The sequence below is a fragment of the Peromyscus leucopus genome, chromosome 13, assembly GCF_004664715.2.
Source record: "Peromyscus leucopus breed LL Stock chromosome 13, UCI_PerLeu_2.1, whole genome shotgun sequence".
Lineage (NCBI taxonomy): Eukaryota > Metazoa > Chordata > Mammalia > Rodentia > Cricetidae > Peromyscus > Peromyscus leucopus.
In genome coordinates this window covers 51,306,994-51,320,791 of record NC_051074.1, presented here as the reverse complement: position 1 = coordinate 51,320,791, position 13,798 = coordinate 51,306,994, and the positions used below count along the sequence as shown (strand labels likewise).

At 42.7% G+C, this 13,798-nt stretch overlaps 1 protein-coding gene across 1 annotated transcript; it reads left to right on the top strand.

Moving 5' to 3' along the window:
• The first annotated feature begins 3,620 nt into the window (after positions 1–3,620).
• Ctla4 (cytotoxic T-lymphocyte associated protein 4) lies at positions 3,621–11,296 on the top strand. Its single transcript, XM_028856380.2, has 4 exons — positions 3,621–4,580; positions 7,649–7,999; positions 8,599–8,708; positions 10,085–11,296. The coding sequence occupies exons 1-4, from the start codon at positions 4,472–4,474 to the stop codon at positions 10,121–10,123; spliced, it is 609 nt and encodes a 202-aa protein (XP_028712213.1). The 5' UTR covers positions 3,621–4,471; the 3' UTR covers positions 10,124–11,296.
• The last annotated feature ends 2,502 nt before the right edge of the window (positions 11,297–13,798 follow it).

Here is a 13,798-nt window from a genome sequence, read left to right as displayed (position 1 = left end):
ACATCCAACCCTTAGCATGTTTTCATCTTCCTCTTTAGACTAGAATTGTTTTCCAGGGTTTTCTTTTTAGTATTTTCCAAGATATTAACTTTTAAAAGGAAGCATAATTCCAGGCCAAGAGTTTTGTGAGGCACAGGTTTGACTGATAACTTCTCCAGGGTTAGACTCAATGCAAACATCCTGGCAATCTTGCTGCAGAGGTGTTGTGGCCTTCTCAATTCCTTGTATCTGGAGGCATGATTTCAGAACGTTCCATCATGAGTGGACTGCATGATCTACTAAACTCAGTTACCTTTTACCAGTGTACCAGTCCAGTCATCTAGTGAGTGATATATATGAATATCTTTTCATCAACAGTCTTCCACACACGCTGTTTTATAGTCATTGAATTTTCTTGCAGTGACAAAGAGAGTTTCATAAAAGCAAAATTAGAAAAACCGGTAAGACGTCTTACCACCTTCATCTTTTCCAAGGTCAAACTGTTTTAATACATTCATCAAACATTTCCAGAGTTCATTTCACACCTTGACGAGTGTTTTCATAGTTGTTTAAGGTAATGTCTTTGGGATCATACCGCTTCCCTCAGGATTCCTGTTGGAAACTGTGTTTGGATCGTTCTACAGATGCCCTAGGCTTAATGTGCTCAAATGGAAGCCATGATTCACTTTTCCATCTTCTTTATTCCAACAATTGCACTTTTGTCTTCTCAGTGATCCTAGAGTAGAAGATTCCTGCTTACTGAGTTGCTAGCCATCATTCTCCATGTGACAGCATTACCCTTGAAGGCATCTTGATAAGTAGAGGCCATTGCCTAGGGGACAGTAGGCTCTCAAGTCTCCATGGTAGGATTTGAATTCAGCTCTCTTTGACTTCTATGTCTCCTTTTTTAGGGGACATGATAAATCAGCTAACTCTCAAGGCCTTGCTTTATTTCTTTATTAACTGGGAAAAGTAATGATCCTTATTTTGTATGGTTATTATGAGACTTGAGTGAGATAGAGTGATAAATGTTTGACAATTTCTGATCACTACACTTGTGATGGTTAGTGTTAATCGTCACGTGATGGGGTCTGGGATCACCTAGAAGGCAAACATCTGGGCACATCTGGGCACATCACTTAGTTTCAGAGCATGCCTGTGAGGGATTGTGTTGATTAGGTTAACTGTGAACAGCAGCCACTTCAAGGTCCTGCTGCCTTGACTACCCTGTAGTAATGGACTATAATGGAGCCTTGAATTGTGAGCCTTGAACTGTGAGCCCAACTAAATCTGCTTTCCCTTAAGTTACTTTGGTCAGGGTATTTTGTCACAGCAACTGGAAAAGAAATTAAGGACCATAGTTCCTTCCCCCCAAACCATAAATCTTGTGCCCTGTGAAATCACTCCCTTTGTTCAATGACTATAGATTAGTCTCCAAAGCTGTCATTACCTTTGTTAGATAAGGGGCTAAAACACTATGGTCCACAGGCCAAGTCCAGCCTCCATTTGTGTTTATGAATAAAGCTTTATTAGAAAGCAGCCACACATTTGTTTAAGCATGGTCTAAACTTGAAGAACCAAGTAGTGGCAACAGACCACATGGTCTGCAAGTCAGAAAAAATTTACTACATGTTCTTTACATGAAAACTTTGAGAATTCTTGTTGCTTGGGTTATTGCAGCAGACCCCTGTAGTGGTAAGTTTTCTCTGGTCCTGCCTGCCCACGATCCCATAGCCGCTTATAAAATAATCACTCAGAAGCTTATATTAAGTATAACTGCTTGGCCATTAGCTCAGGCTTATTACTGACTAGCTCTTACACTTAAATTAACCCATAACTCCTACCTATGTTCAGTCATGTAGCTTGGTACCTTTTCTCAGTTCTGCCTTGTCATCTTGCTTCCTCTGTGTCTGGCCACTCCTCACTCTGCCCTTCCTCTTCCCGACATTCTCCTAGTCTGTTTGCCCCACCTCTACGTCCTGCCTGGCTACTGGCCAATCAGCATTTTATTAAACCAGTGTGCAAGAGCATCATCCCACAGCATTTCCCCTTTTTAGTGATAGAGCTGGGCAGAAAGAGGAAGTGATACAGCTGGGATGAAGAGGGGAAGTGAGATGCCAGGCACAGAAGAGATATAGGCGTGGGTACAGGAAGTAGATCTCCTATACCCAGGTTTTTTTATTAATAAGACCATTTAGCAATTTGTCTTATAGAACCCTGTCTGATTATATCTCACTCATTGAATCTATCCTCCCTTTCTTTCTGGACCAGAAGAAAGCTTAATGAAATTTGACTTAGTTGTGCTGATGGCTTTTTGTGTGTCACTGGCTCTTGCAGAGGTATTGTTCCTCCCAGGTCCTCTGGCAAATACTGTTCTTTTTGTCTGAATACACTCACCCCTTATTTTGTCATTAATAATGAGCCCAGGATTTTCCTCCTCCAAGAAGACTTTCCTGATGTCCACGGCTGAACCAATGGCTTCTGCTCCTCTATAGCTTGTGTAATACTTCAACTCTTATTATCTATCTCATTCTCACTCTGCCATGATTATGGTGAGCTATCTGTCCTTGCCACTGCTGGGAACTCACTTAGAGGACAGGATCATGTGTATATATATATTCACTTTTAAAGTCTTAAGTGTCCAGTCTGGGACCTGGCCCAAAATAAATGCGATTAAGTTGTCATTGCTTCTTGGCATATGAATTGGGACTTGTGGGCTTCTCTAAAGTGCTAGGGAAATATAGGAAAGAGACACAGCTCAGCAGGCTTCTTAGGGTTTTGGTGACTTAGTAAAAATACTAGAGGATGTGGAGAGGAGAAAATTAAATAATGGGAGAAGAGAAGGCATAGGAAGCCTGTGTAAATGTGATAAGACCTCCAAGAAGCGTGTGGGGGAATGGCATGCAGAAAGAAAGGCACGTGAGAGAGAGAACCCTGGCAGACAGGCTCTAGAGGAAACACGGTCCCTCCTCTACAGAGCCTCCTCTGATGGGGCGTAGAGATGGCAGGAAACCACAGAAACACAGGAGCACGTAGCTGCCTCTGCTTTCCAAGTGCTGGGGTTAAAGGCATGCTCTGCCATGCCAGACAATCAACCATGTTTTTATCTTGTTATCCTAAGTGCACACATTTCCTAGCATGTTATAGATTCTTAAAAAACATCCCTTTCATCCTTGAACTATATGAAAACTGCCCAGATATGAGGAGAGCCTTCAATGTTTAGTATTCTAAATATGTGTGTACTAAGCATCCTAAATATTTAATATGCACTAATATATAATACTTAATTATTCTAAATACTACAAATTCTGAATAATTTAATATTATAAAAAATATCATAGTATTTATGGATGAACGTTTGTCTTCTCTATAGCTTTCATGAGTTTAAGAATTGTGGTCATATTTATCCTTAGTTTCGAAATTTTTTTGTGGTGGTAGAAAATGAAGCCAAGGCCTCCTGCATGCTAGGCAAGTACTCTACCTCTGAGCTGTATCTCCATCACTGGGCTGTGTCTCCATTACTGAACTGTATTTTCATCCTAGTTTTGAGTTTTTAATCCTTTAAAAAGACAAGGCTACACAGACAAAACCTGTCTCAAAAAACCAAAAACCAAACCAAAACCAAAACCCCAACCAACCAACCAACTAACAAATCAATCAAACAAACAAAACAAGTCTTACTATTAAAAAAAATAAAAAAATTGTCCTCCTATGGAGGTTTTGAATGTCTTTTCATTTGGGTTGACTTTTCCTGGGCCATGTACAGCTTTCTTTTGCCTCTGTGAAGGCTTTAAGAACAACCAAATTCTTTCCCAATTGGCAAAACCAGAGGCAGTATTCCCTGCTGTTGTGTGTGTGTGTGTGTTTCATTTCTATGATTCTGGCATTTTCTCCCCATGAAATGGAGTTAGGTGAAATAAACTCTTTTGTGTACTGAGGGGCTCACAGAGGGACGAACCCTCATGGCTAGAACACATTTTTATGGATGCCTTCCATAGACAAATTCTGCCAGCAGCCCTAGGACTACGGGCTTGCCGTGAGGATGTCAAGGAAAAGAACTGGGCGGTGAAAGGTGACCAGATAGCTGGATAAACTTGGGATCGGGATGAGGGGCGCCTTGTACGACAAGAAATTCTGCTCTCCAGGGCTCCACGGATCCAGATCCTCGGAGGTGACTGGAAGCTTCAGTTTCAAGTTGAGTAGATTTTTCCAGCCCTGGATCTGCTTGTTTTGTCAGTTTTACTTTGAGTCTTTACGACGTCGTCGGACGGAACAGCTCAAACCCACGGCTTCCTTTCTCGTAAAACCAAAACAAAAAGGTCCTCTGTTCAGGTGCCGTGTTTGTGGTACACACATGTAGCACCTACCTGGGATCAAAGCTGTCTATATAAAGTTCTTGAATCTGTGTGGGTTCAAACACATTTCAACGCTTCAGGATCCTGAAAGGTTTCACTCCGCTTCCTGAAGACCTGAGCACGGTTCCCATAAAGCCATGGCTTGTCTTGGAGTCCCGAGGTGCAAGGCTCCACTGCAGCTGGCTTCTAGGAACTGGCCCTTTGTGGTCCTGCTTGCTTGTCTCTCCATCCCGACCTTCTCCAAAGGTGAGTGGAGGCTTCTGGAGCTTGGAGGTGGAGGAGGTGTTTTTCCTACACGGGTTTCAGTTCTTTCAGCAGCCAAGGACAGTGATTTATAGAAGAGCCAGAAGTGAAAGGCAAATCTCTACCTTTGGGCTTAACAGCTCTGTGTTCCAAGACAGGTTGAGGGTGAGCTAGCAGCAGCAATGGCGCACAGGCTGCTCACAGCAGATTGCTGGGATTCCAGACAGCTGGGTTTAATGACTCCATGAGAGCTGGTTTGGGGGAGAACAAGTTCAGACACTTGTATAACATTGGGAGGAAATACTGTAAAATTAAGAGATTTAACTGTGTGTGTGTGGGAAAAGGTTTCCAAAATCCTAAGTATATTTGATCTTGGTATCAGAGTGACCTTAAGATTTTCCTCCTTACAAAAACAAAAACAAAACACCTAGATTTAAATAAATAAAAATTCTTTCCTCATTTGCTTTAAGTTTTTGAGACACACGTAGTTCTTTGAGTAACCACACCTAAGGCTTAGGGGACATAGCAGAAGAGGGGCCGGAAAGACTGCGAGCGCCAGAGGTACATGGAGTTTACGGTGAGATTGTGTCTCCTAGGAATGTCAGATGCTACCCCCATAAAGTCTAACCAACATGACTGCCTAAACAGGAACTGAACAAGGACGTGAGCAATAGACATTCCCAAGTGCATGGGGGAAAGACCAAGAGACCTCAACTCCATACAAATAACTACAGGCAACTAAGGAATATGGAGAGCAGGAGGCTTCCCTAGGGAAAAGCACACCAACTAGCTCTGCAATACCAAATGGACAACCCTGAACACATAGTGCAAATAATATATACAGACTGAGCAGGTTGCATTTAAGAATGCATACCCGTACAAGTATGCATGTCATAACAGATAATGAGAAAGAGGCCATGAATTTGAAAGAAAAGAAGGAGGGGTGTATGGGAGGGTATGGAGGGAAGAAAGGAGAAATAATGTAATTGCATTCTAATTTCAAAAAAATGAAAGAATAAAAAATAAATGAAGGAAAAATATATTAGCTAATTATTTTAAAGATGAAATAGTTCGAAACTGAAAGAAGAAAAGGAAGATGGAAGGAAGGGAGAGAGGAAGGGAAGGAGGGAGGAGGGAGGAAGGGAAGGAGGGAGGAAGGGAAGGAGGGAGGAGGGAGGAAGGGAAGGAGGGAGAAGGGAAGAAGGAAGGGAAGATGGAAGCAAGGGAGGAAGGGAAGGAGAGAGGAGGGAGTCTTTTTGGCCTAAGATTCTTTTTATTTTTTTTCTTCATAAGATCCCTAATTGTTACATTACCTACGTATGGATTTTAAGTGCAAATCCATGATTTCTGAATGAAATAAAATCTCTAGAGAGGCTGGTTATGTGCCGTGAAATGCAGATATCTACTGGACCCTCACCCTTCTTCCTCTCTCTGGACTTTTTAAATTAAAGAATTATGTAGTTTGTGTGAAACTGATGCCTAAGTGATATTTGATGATTTAATTTTTACCGAAGAAGCGACAGTTATGTACAGTTTCTTGTCTGAATAGGTCACGAAAGCTTTAATGTGGGAGACAACTTCCTTAAACCCTCTAGTGGGGTTTCCATGGGGCAAAGGATGCTCAGAGAGTATCTCAGAGAGTAGAGATGAGGGCCAGGCCTCGCCAACCGTGCTGTCGAAATAACCATGGCAACGGCTGCTGCCATATTGTTATCTTTTCAGAGGACAAATGTTACTCAGGACAGGTCCTTGCAAGAAAGACTAGTGTATCTACTATAGACTGATTTGTAGGTAGGAGGGGTGGTCTTAGAAACTAAGCTTGGAGTAGTATTCAAGATTGCAATATGGAGGACACTGAATACTAGTTACTGTCTTGTTTTTGCGGTTGATGTTAGTGAACTGCCAATGCCACTGTTCAGTTTAAGTTTTGGGTGTAATCTGCAATATTGACCAGATAGCACCCAGGTTAGTTATGAAAATATAACATGACACAAAACCACTTTTAAACTGAGTGCCTAGGGTAGAACCCAAAGCCTTGTATACTTTACGTGAGTGCTCTACCACTGGGCCATATCTCCAGCCCTATAGCTTGTTGGAATTTGGTTTTTAAAACAATGTCTTGTTGTTTAGCTGAGGTTGGCCTCCTGTGTGTTGGGATTAGAGATAAATACTACCAATACCAGGCTGCAAAGTCACTAATTTCAAATGATGAAAGCATGTTTATATAGAGAAATGGACTCCTTTCTCTTGTAGTATACAGACAGGAAAGATGTAAAACAACAACAACAACAAAAAAAAACCCAAAGGACCAGGAAAGTGTGTTAAGTGAAGGAGAGAAGGAAGGCGGAAGAGAAGGGAAGCCCACAGAAGTTAGAATCAGGGTTGCCTCAACCCTGAGAGGAAACGACCTGGTGTTTTAGGTTCTGTGGCTTCCTCGGCTAACATCACAGGCCACTCTACCACTGTGAGGCCAGGAAAAGGGTAACCAGTGCGTTGGGCTGAGGTTCAACTGCTCCTGGCTGACAGAGGTAGACTTGTATAAGTAGGCAGGGCATTTTGAGGTTTACTTTGAGAGATGAGGCAAGGCTCTGCACCCCAGGCTCTAAAACTTCCTCTATCCACTATCCTCCCTGCATGATAGAGCCCTATCATCACCATAGAATGCTGAGGCTGGAAGACACTGCACTGTTGTATAGCCCACCCCTCTTTCTTACTGCATGAGAGGGAAAATGAAAGGAAGAACGATTTGCCAAAATGACACATTTCATGAGAGCCAGGTCTTCTATTTGATACACCACGGTTCTCCTTGCCATGGCCAACTCTCTTCAAGAAACTATTTATCAGTAAGGAAATCTTGGCAAGTGACTGAAGACAGCTGAAAGATGGGAGGTGGGGTGCCAGGATAGATGGATGGAGAGGCAAAGAATAAGGGTGTGTGTGTGATGAATTTGTTGAGGGGTGAGCTTATAGCTCATACAAGATAAACCTCCCCTGCCATAAAGTGTGGTCTAGCAGTCCCAGCCATGAATGACTATGAGTCCATTGAGTTCCCTTTGACTTTTCCATGACAGCCATACATGTGACCCAGCCTTCGGTGGTATTGGCCAGCAGCCATGGTGTCGCCAGCTTTTCATGTGAATACACATCTTCACACAACACTGATGAGGTCCGGGTGACAGTGCTGCGGCAGACAAGTGACCAGATGATGACTGAGGTCTGTGCCTCCACATTCACAATGAAGAATAAGTTGGGCTTCCTAGATGATCCCTTCTGTAGTGGTACCTTCAATGAGAGCAAAGTGAACCTCACCATCCAAGGACTGAGAGCTGCCGACACTGGACTGTACTTCTGCAAAGTGGAACTCATGTACCCACCACCATACTTTGTGGGCATGGGCAACGGGACCCAGATTTATGTCATTGGTGAGCAAAGTCATTTCACTAAGAACTTGTCTGTTGCATTGCTGTTGTCTTTATACCAGAATAGTTTTGTTCCTTGGTTTGAGGTTCTTCATAGTTAGGACTATGATTCACAGCTAGGAATTCCCTAGTAGATGGCAGTCTTGCTTATGGTGAGCAGTTACGTAACCATCACTCTGACTACAGTAGAATGGGTTTGGGGAGGTGTTTTAGGCTGCTGATAGGCTAGGCACTTGCTCTTTTATAACCATCAAGAAGTGCCCTTGTCCTTGTGATGGCACTGTGGGGAAGTCACACATCAAACAGTCAGACTTACGTGTGGGTTGCCATACAAGTTAGGGTTGGCTAGCAAGACTTCCAGCTGATTCTTCTTCTTCTTCTTCTTCTTCTTCTTCTTCTTCTTCTTCTTCTTCTTCTTCTTCTTCTTCTTCTTCTTCTTCTTCTTCTTCTTCTTCTTCTTCTTCTTTTTCTTCTTCTTCTTCTCCCTCTCCCTCTTTTCTTTTCCTTTCTTCTTTTCTTCTTTTTTTCTTCACTCATGAGGAAGTAGGGCCCCAGAATTGAAAACTACCTCAGTAGGTTTATTTTTCTGCTTTCTGTTGCAGATCCAGAACCATGCCCAGATTCTGATGTCCTCCTTTGGATTCTTGCTGCCGTTAGTTCAGGATTGTTTTTTTACAGTTTCCTGATCACTGCTGTTTCTTTGAGCAAAATGGTGAGTGTGGTGCTGATGTTGCTCCACAGTTAGCGGCGACACATTTAGTTGTACCCTGTACTACTGACCAAGTGATGGTGTGGAGTTGAAGCAATAAACAGAGCAGGAAGGGTAGGGTAAAGAACACACTAGAACCCCATGCACTGGCCTTTGAGGTTTCGGGATGACTAATACTGTACGTGAGCATATTTGACAGTGAATGTTTGTGTGCTTCTGAGTAGGGTTTCAGTTTGAGTAACTGTTTGAACAACATGGGGCAGCTGTTTTGGTTTTCACCATCATGGCTATGGCCCAAATCTTAGTAACCCTAGAACACAGGATTATGTTGAGCAACTGCTGCTAGTTAGAACCCCCTGGATGGATTTTTATCTTTCTCCTGAATGTTTCTACACTGAAAACCATCTCTTGGTGCCACCCTTGTGCTTTCTTTGTTCAAACTGTAGCTACTTGTATAATACCCGTTCCCATTATATTAGCTACTTACTAAAGTGCCTGGACCTGCTCCCTAGCTCAGTGAACGAAAGTCCTGGTTTTTATTTACTATATTGGGACTTAAAAGAGAGAAGTATGGAATCAAGTCACCAGTCAGGATTTCTAACAGACCACCTGCTGTGTAAGTCTGGCTTTCCTTACCACAAACAACATCCTTTGTGTTCCCTTTCCCTCTCCTCCTCTTCCTCTTCTTCCTCCTCCTCCATTTTCCTTCTCTCTCCTCCTTGGTCTCTCTGTCATTTTCTGTCTCTCCTCCTCTCTCTCTCTCTCTTCTCTCTTTCTCTCTCTCTCTCTCTCTCTCACACACACACACACACACACACACACACACGCATTCACACGCACACACAAATTTTCACTGTTGAGCCTCAGTTCTGTTGTTCTTCTTTTTTTATGTGTGCTGAAGTTAGCACCCAGGCTAGCTGAGCTGGTATCATTTGTTGAAGTTGAGGTGGTAGAACCTGGGAACTAATGCAGCCAAGGAAAAAGCAATAGAAAGCAGAAGAGGAGTGGAGGTGAGAAACGTAGCTTCAAAACAGGATATCAAAAGCCACCTTTAAATGTTTACAGTACATTGATTATCACAGACAAGATCTACTCAATTATCTTGGGCATTTTGGGTGTTCTGGGTGAGGTTGTCTCAAAGCCTTTTTTTTTTTTCTCCTTTCCTCTCTGTGAAAATGGTTGTTATTTTGCATTTGAATTGCCCAATTATTTATCTTAGGTGAATTTGATGAGCTGAATCAAGAAAGTCTCCCAGAGTTTATAATTCTGTATGTTATTGTGGCTGTTTACTTTTGCAATATTTACTGAACCCTATGATGGTTAAAAGTGTCTTCTGTGTTCTTTGCTAATAATTGCGGTTTCATTTTGTGTTTTGGCAGCTAAGGAAAAGAAGTCCTCTTACCACAGGGTCTATGTGAAAATGCCCCCAACAGAGCCCGAATGTGAAAAGCAATTTCAGCCTTATTTTATTCCTATCAACTGAAAGGCCATTCGTGAAGAAGAAAGACTGTATTTCAATCTCTAAAAGCTGAGGCAATTTCAACTTTCTTTTCGCTCTCCAGCTATTTTTCCTCAGTTGTGTATTTTAAGGAGAGTGTGCCTCCTTACTATGAAACTGGATGCAGAATTCAAATTAAGCATACTACAATTTAAAGCTAAGGACCAAGAACAGAGTACTGGGATATTTCTGTTATGTCAGAACAATTTTAGTGAAAGCATCACTCAGAAGCAACATAAGGATGTAGCATTATGACGTGGGGTCAGGGAAATATTAGGAAATGGCACAGTCCAAAGAAAGGAAGGGGATGAAAGATAGGGTTATATTGTCCACACCTTGTATTTACCTGTGAGATGTTTGACTTAAATAATTTTTAAAATTTTCATGCTGTTATTTTTTTAACAAGTGTATAATTACATGAAGATTTAAAAATTTGTCCACACAGCTATGTGATAGCCAGTGATTCCAATGGTTATATTGTTCCAACGTGTATTTTTAACTGATATTATACCTGGGTGTTTCATGTGCTGTTATGTATTTGCTGATGTATGATGTATGGTTTGAATATAAACACTATATATCAGTGTCTTCCCACAGTGGGTTCTGGGGAAGTTTTGTTGGGGAGCTCAGGACACTAATAGATCAGGAAGGACACAAGGTCCTGGGTTTACTGGCTTGGAAATTGGATGAGGCTGTAGCTCAGCGCTCAGTTGTACTCAACTGGGGTTGACTTCAGCACTGGGGTTTTTACACTCTTTTTTTGTTTTGGTTTTTGTTTTCTTCAGTGATTTGCAAGGAAACCAAAGCTGGTGGTGTCTGTGTAAACCTGACAGAACACTGTTTTCCAGGAACTGTTTCACTCACGCGCCCTGTAGGTCTGGTCTTCTGGGAAGCTCCAATACTGTGGCCCGTACTCCTCACAGAACACAAAGTTAATACCACAGAAAGAAGAAATCAGCAGGAGGTAGAATGGGTACATGAAAGTTCCTGAAAACTAACACTGTTGTGTTTTTTTTTAAACTCAATATTTTCCATGAAAATGCAACAACATGTATAATATTTTTAATTAAATAAAACTTTTTTGGTGATTGTTTTATGGCGCTGCCTTAATCAGCCTTCTATTTAAGTGTTGTGTTTGAGTTTGGTTTTGAAAAATGTTTTAATTTTGTGTGGCGGGGGTAGCGGGGTGGGGGGGGGGATATGCACATGTGTGTGCAGGGGCTCCTGGAGGCCAGAGATGTGGGATCCCTCCAGAGCTAGAGTTCCAAGTGATTGTGACGGCCTGATGTGGGTCCTAGGCCCTCTGCAAGGACAGTATGTGATCCTCACCACTGAGCCAACTCTCCAGCTCCAGCCTTTGGTTTGGATGGATTCATTCAGAACTTTAGTAGAGTCTCTGATGCTAAAACTCCTTGAAACAAACTAGAAAAGTGAAAAAGGGTAAATCATATTTCATGAGTCAGCCATGTACCAACCAGTCCATTACCTGAGGAGTCTTGGAAAGAATCTATCGTGCCCTTTGGATTTCTCCCTTTTGGATATAGTATAGGCACAAGTGCCTTTTAAACTTTACTCACAGCTCCCTTTACCCAGATCCTTCCCTTCCTCTTTCTCACCCACAGTTTTCTCAGCTCCACTAACTCTGACTACTGTGGCCACATGACTTCCAGTGCGGTTAGCCATTTCTCCTGGAGCCATTTTGATGACCTTCCTTGTAAATGCACCCTTGTTCCCCTGTGTCCTACGAATGGATTATTTTTGCAAATGTAGAGGAAACACACCTGCTGTTCTGTGTTGCTACTGGCACTCAAAGACTTGGGCCCACCAAAGTCTCTCCGGTTCTTGGTTAACCAGGGTGTATCACCAGCCTGGCTGGTTTCAATTCAAGTTTCTCATTCTTGACCTCTACATCCTGTTATTGTCATGTGCGATGATCGTCGTGTGGTCATGGACCACCTGTAACCGTAACATTGGATCCCTCATTTGAAAACACTGACTCAGGTGCTCAACCTTCGGCGGCGGTGGTCTGACTCAGGATCTTCAGATGGCAAGTCTGGAAATTTCCCAGAAGCTCGATAGTGTTTCCTGTTCTCACCATCACTTAGCTGCTGTCCCTTACCTATCACACTCCTCTCTTTCTCCTTTGCTCACCCCCTCTTGCTCTTTCACATACACACACACACACACACACACACACACACACAACCCCCCCCCCAAAGTCCTAACAAATGAGACAGTACCACTGTAAGCATTCCAAAAAAGTTTGCTGAGTAAAACCCAGCAGGTGTTCCAATGCGGGGTTGTGGTTATTACTTAGAACATGCTACTCTAACACAGGTGGGTTCTGCTCCCTGCTCTCCTGGTCTTTGGTTGGTATCCATGATGAGATACGCAAATGTCTTTCTGCTCCAAATATCTCTAGTCAAATTGCTCTTTTCAACAGTTAATGTATATGTTGACATGACCAAGGGGCCATAGACAAATGAAAGCTTTTCTAATACCTATTTTACATAGGAGGATAAACCCTTTGCCTGTAGTCATCAGGGAGATATATTGTCCCCAAACCAGAGGACCAACCCTGTCATTGCATTCCTAGCCACATAGCTCTGGGGACAGGTCCTGAAGAAGTCTAAACATTCTGCGCATCTAAATGAAACTTAGTCTATTAGACACAGGAAGCCCAGGCACTCAGTCATGAATGTGGATGATAGGAGAGCAGGATGGAACTCCAGGAACCTCTGCTCATTTTTCCCCATTATGACAACTCACTTTTGCTCTTTCTAGTATCCTATTTTCATCTCCAAATATATATTTAAATCCCCCCCCTCTCTGTCAGGTTTGTGTGTGTAGCGTGTACCACAGTGTCTATGTGGAGGTCAGAGGATAGCCTCAGGTATTGTCCCTTGTTTTTTTTAAATCTTGATGGAGACAGGATCTTCATTGTTGATACTGTGTGCCAAGCTCACTGGGCCACGAGACTCCCATCTTATAGGAGCACTGGGAATCCAGACATGGGCTACCAAATCTGGCTCCACGTGGTTTCCAGTAGTCCAAACTTGGGTCCCTGAGCTTGCACAGCAAGGTTCTATCCACTGAGCCATCTGCCTAATTCTCTCCGAATGTCTTAATTTCCCATTCCCACACCTGCTGAGACCAGATTTTTGCCTTCATCATCAGGCAACTGACACTTTAAGCCCACACCATTTCCCCTCTTTCTGTTTCACAGTTCTCTTTGGTTTCATCTCTAATAGTTTCAAGTGTGCTGGATTTTTATGCCTAGTTTGATTCAGAAGCTTTCTAAGATAGGGATCATCACCACAGCGTTAGGCATACCTGAGATGCTTAAACAAGTGGCCTAGAGTGCTGGGGAGCGGGGTCTCTGGGGCTACAGGAAGGACAGCTGCCTTCTACTAAAAAGCTGTCTGTGTTTTCTTAGGTAGCCTTAGTCTAAACTCTTCCCCTCTGACAAGCAAAGCTCTGTGTAGGTGAATCCATCTTCTCTTAAAACTGTAAGATTCTGCAGCATGAGGTCCAACTGGGCTACCCTGCCCACGGCATTCTACATTTGTGTCACACTCCCAATTGTTTTGTGGGG

What these genes read in the sequence shown, in the direction of transcription:
- Ctla4 (XM_028856380.2), top strand. Translation starts at nt 4,472, where the DNA reads ATGGCTTGTCTTGGAGTCCCGAGGTGCAAGGCTCCACTGCAGCTGGCT. An exon ending in CATCCCGACCTTCTCCAAAG is followed by an intron (nt 4,581 to 7,648) that starts GTGAGTGGAGGC and finishes TTTCCATGACAG; the next exon opens with CCATACATGTGACCCAGCCT. An exon ending in CTGTTTCTTTGAGCAAAATG is followed by an intron (nt 8,709 to 10,084) that starts GTGAGTGTGGTG and finishes GTGTTTTGGCAG; the next exon opens with CTAAGGAAAAGAAGTCCTCT.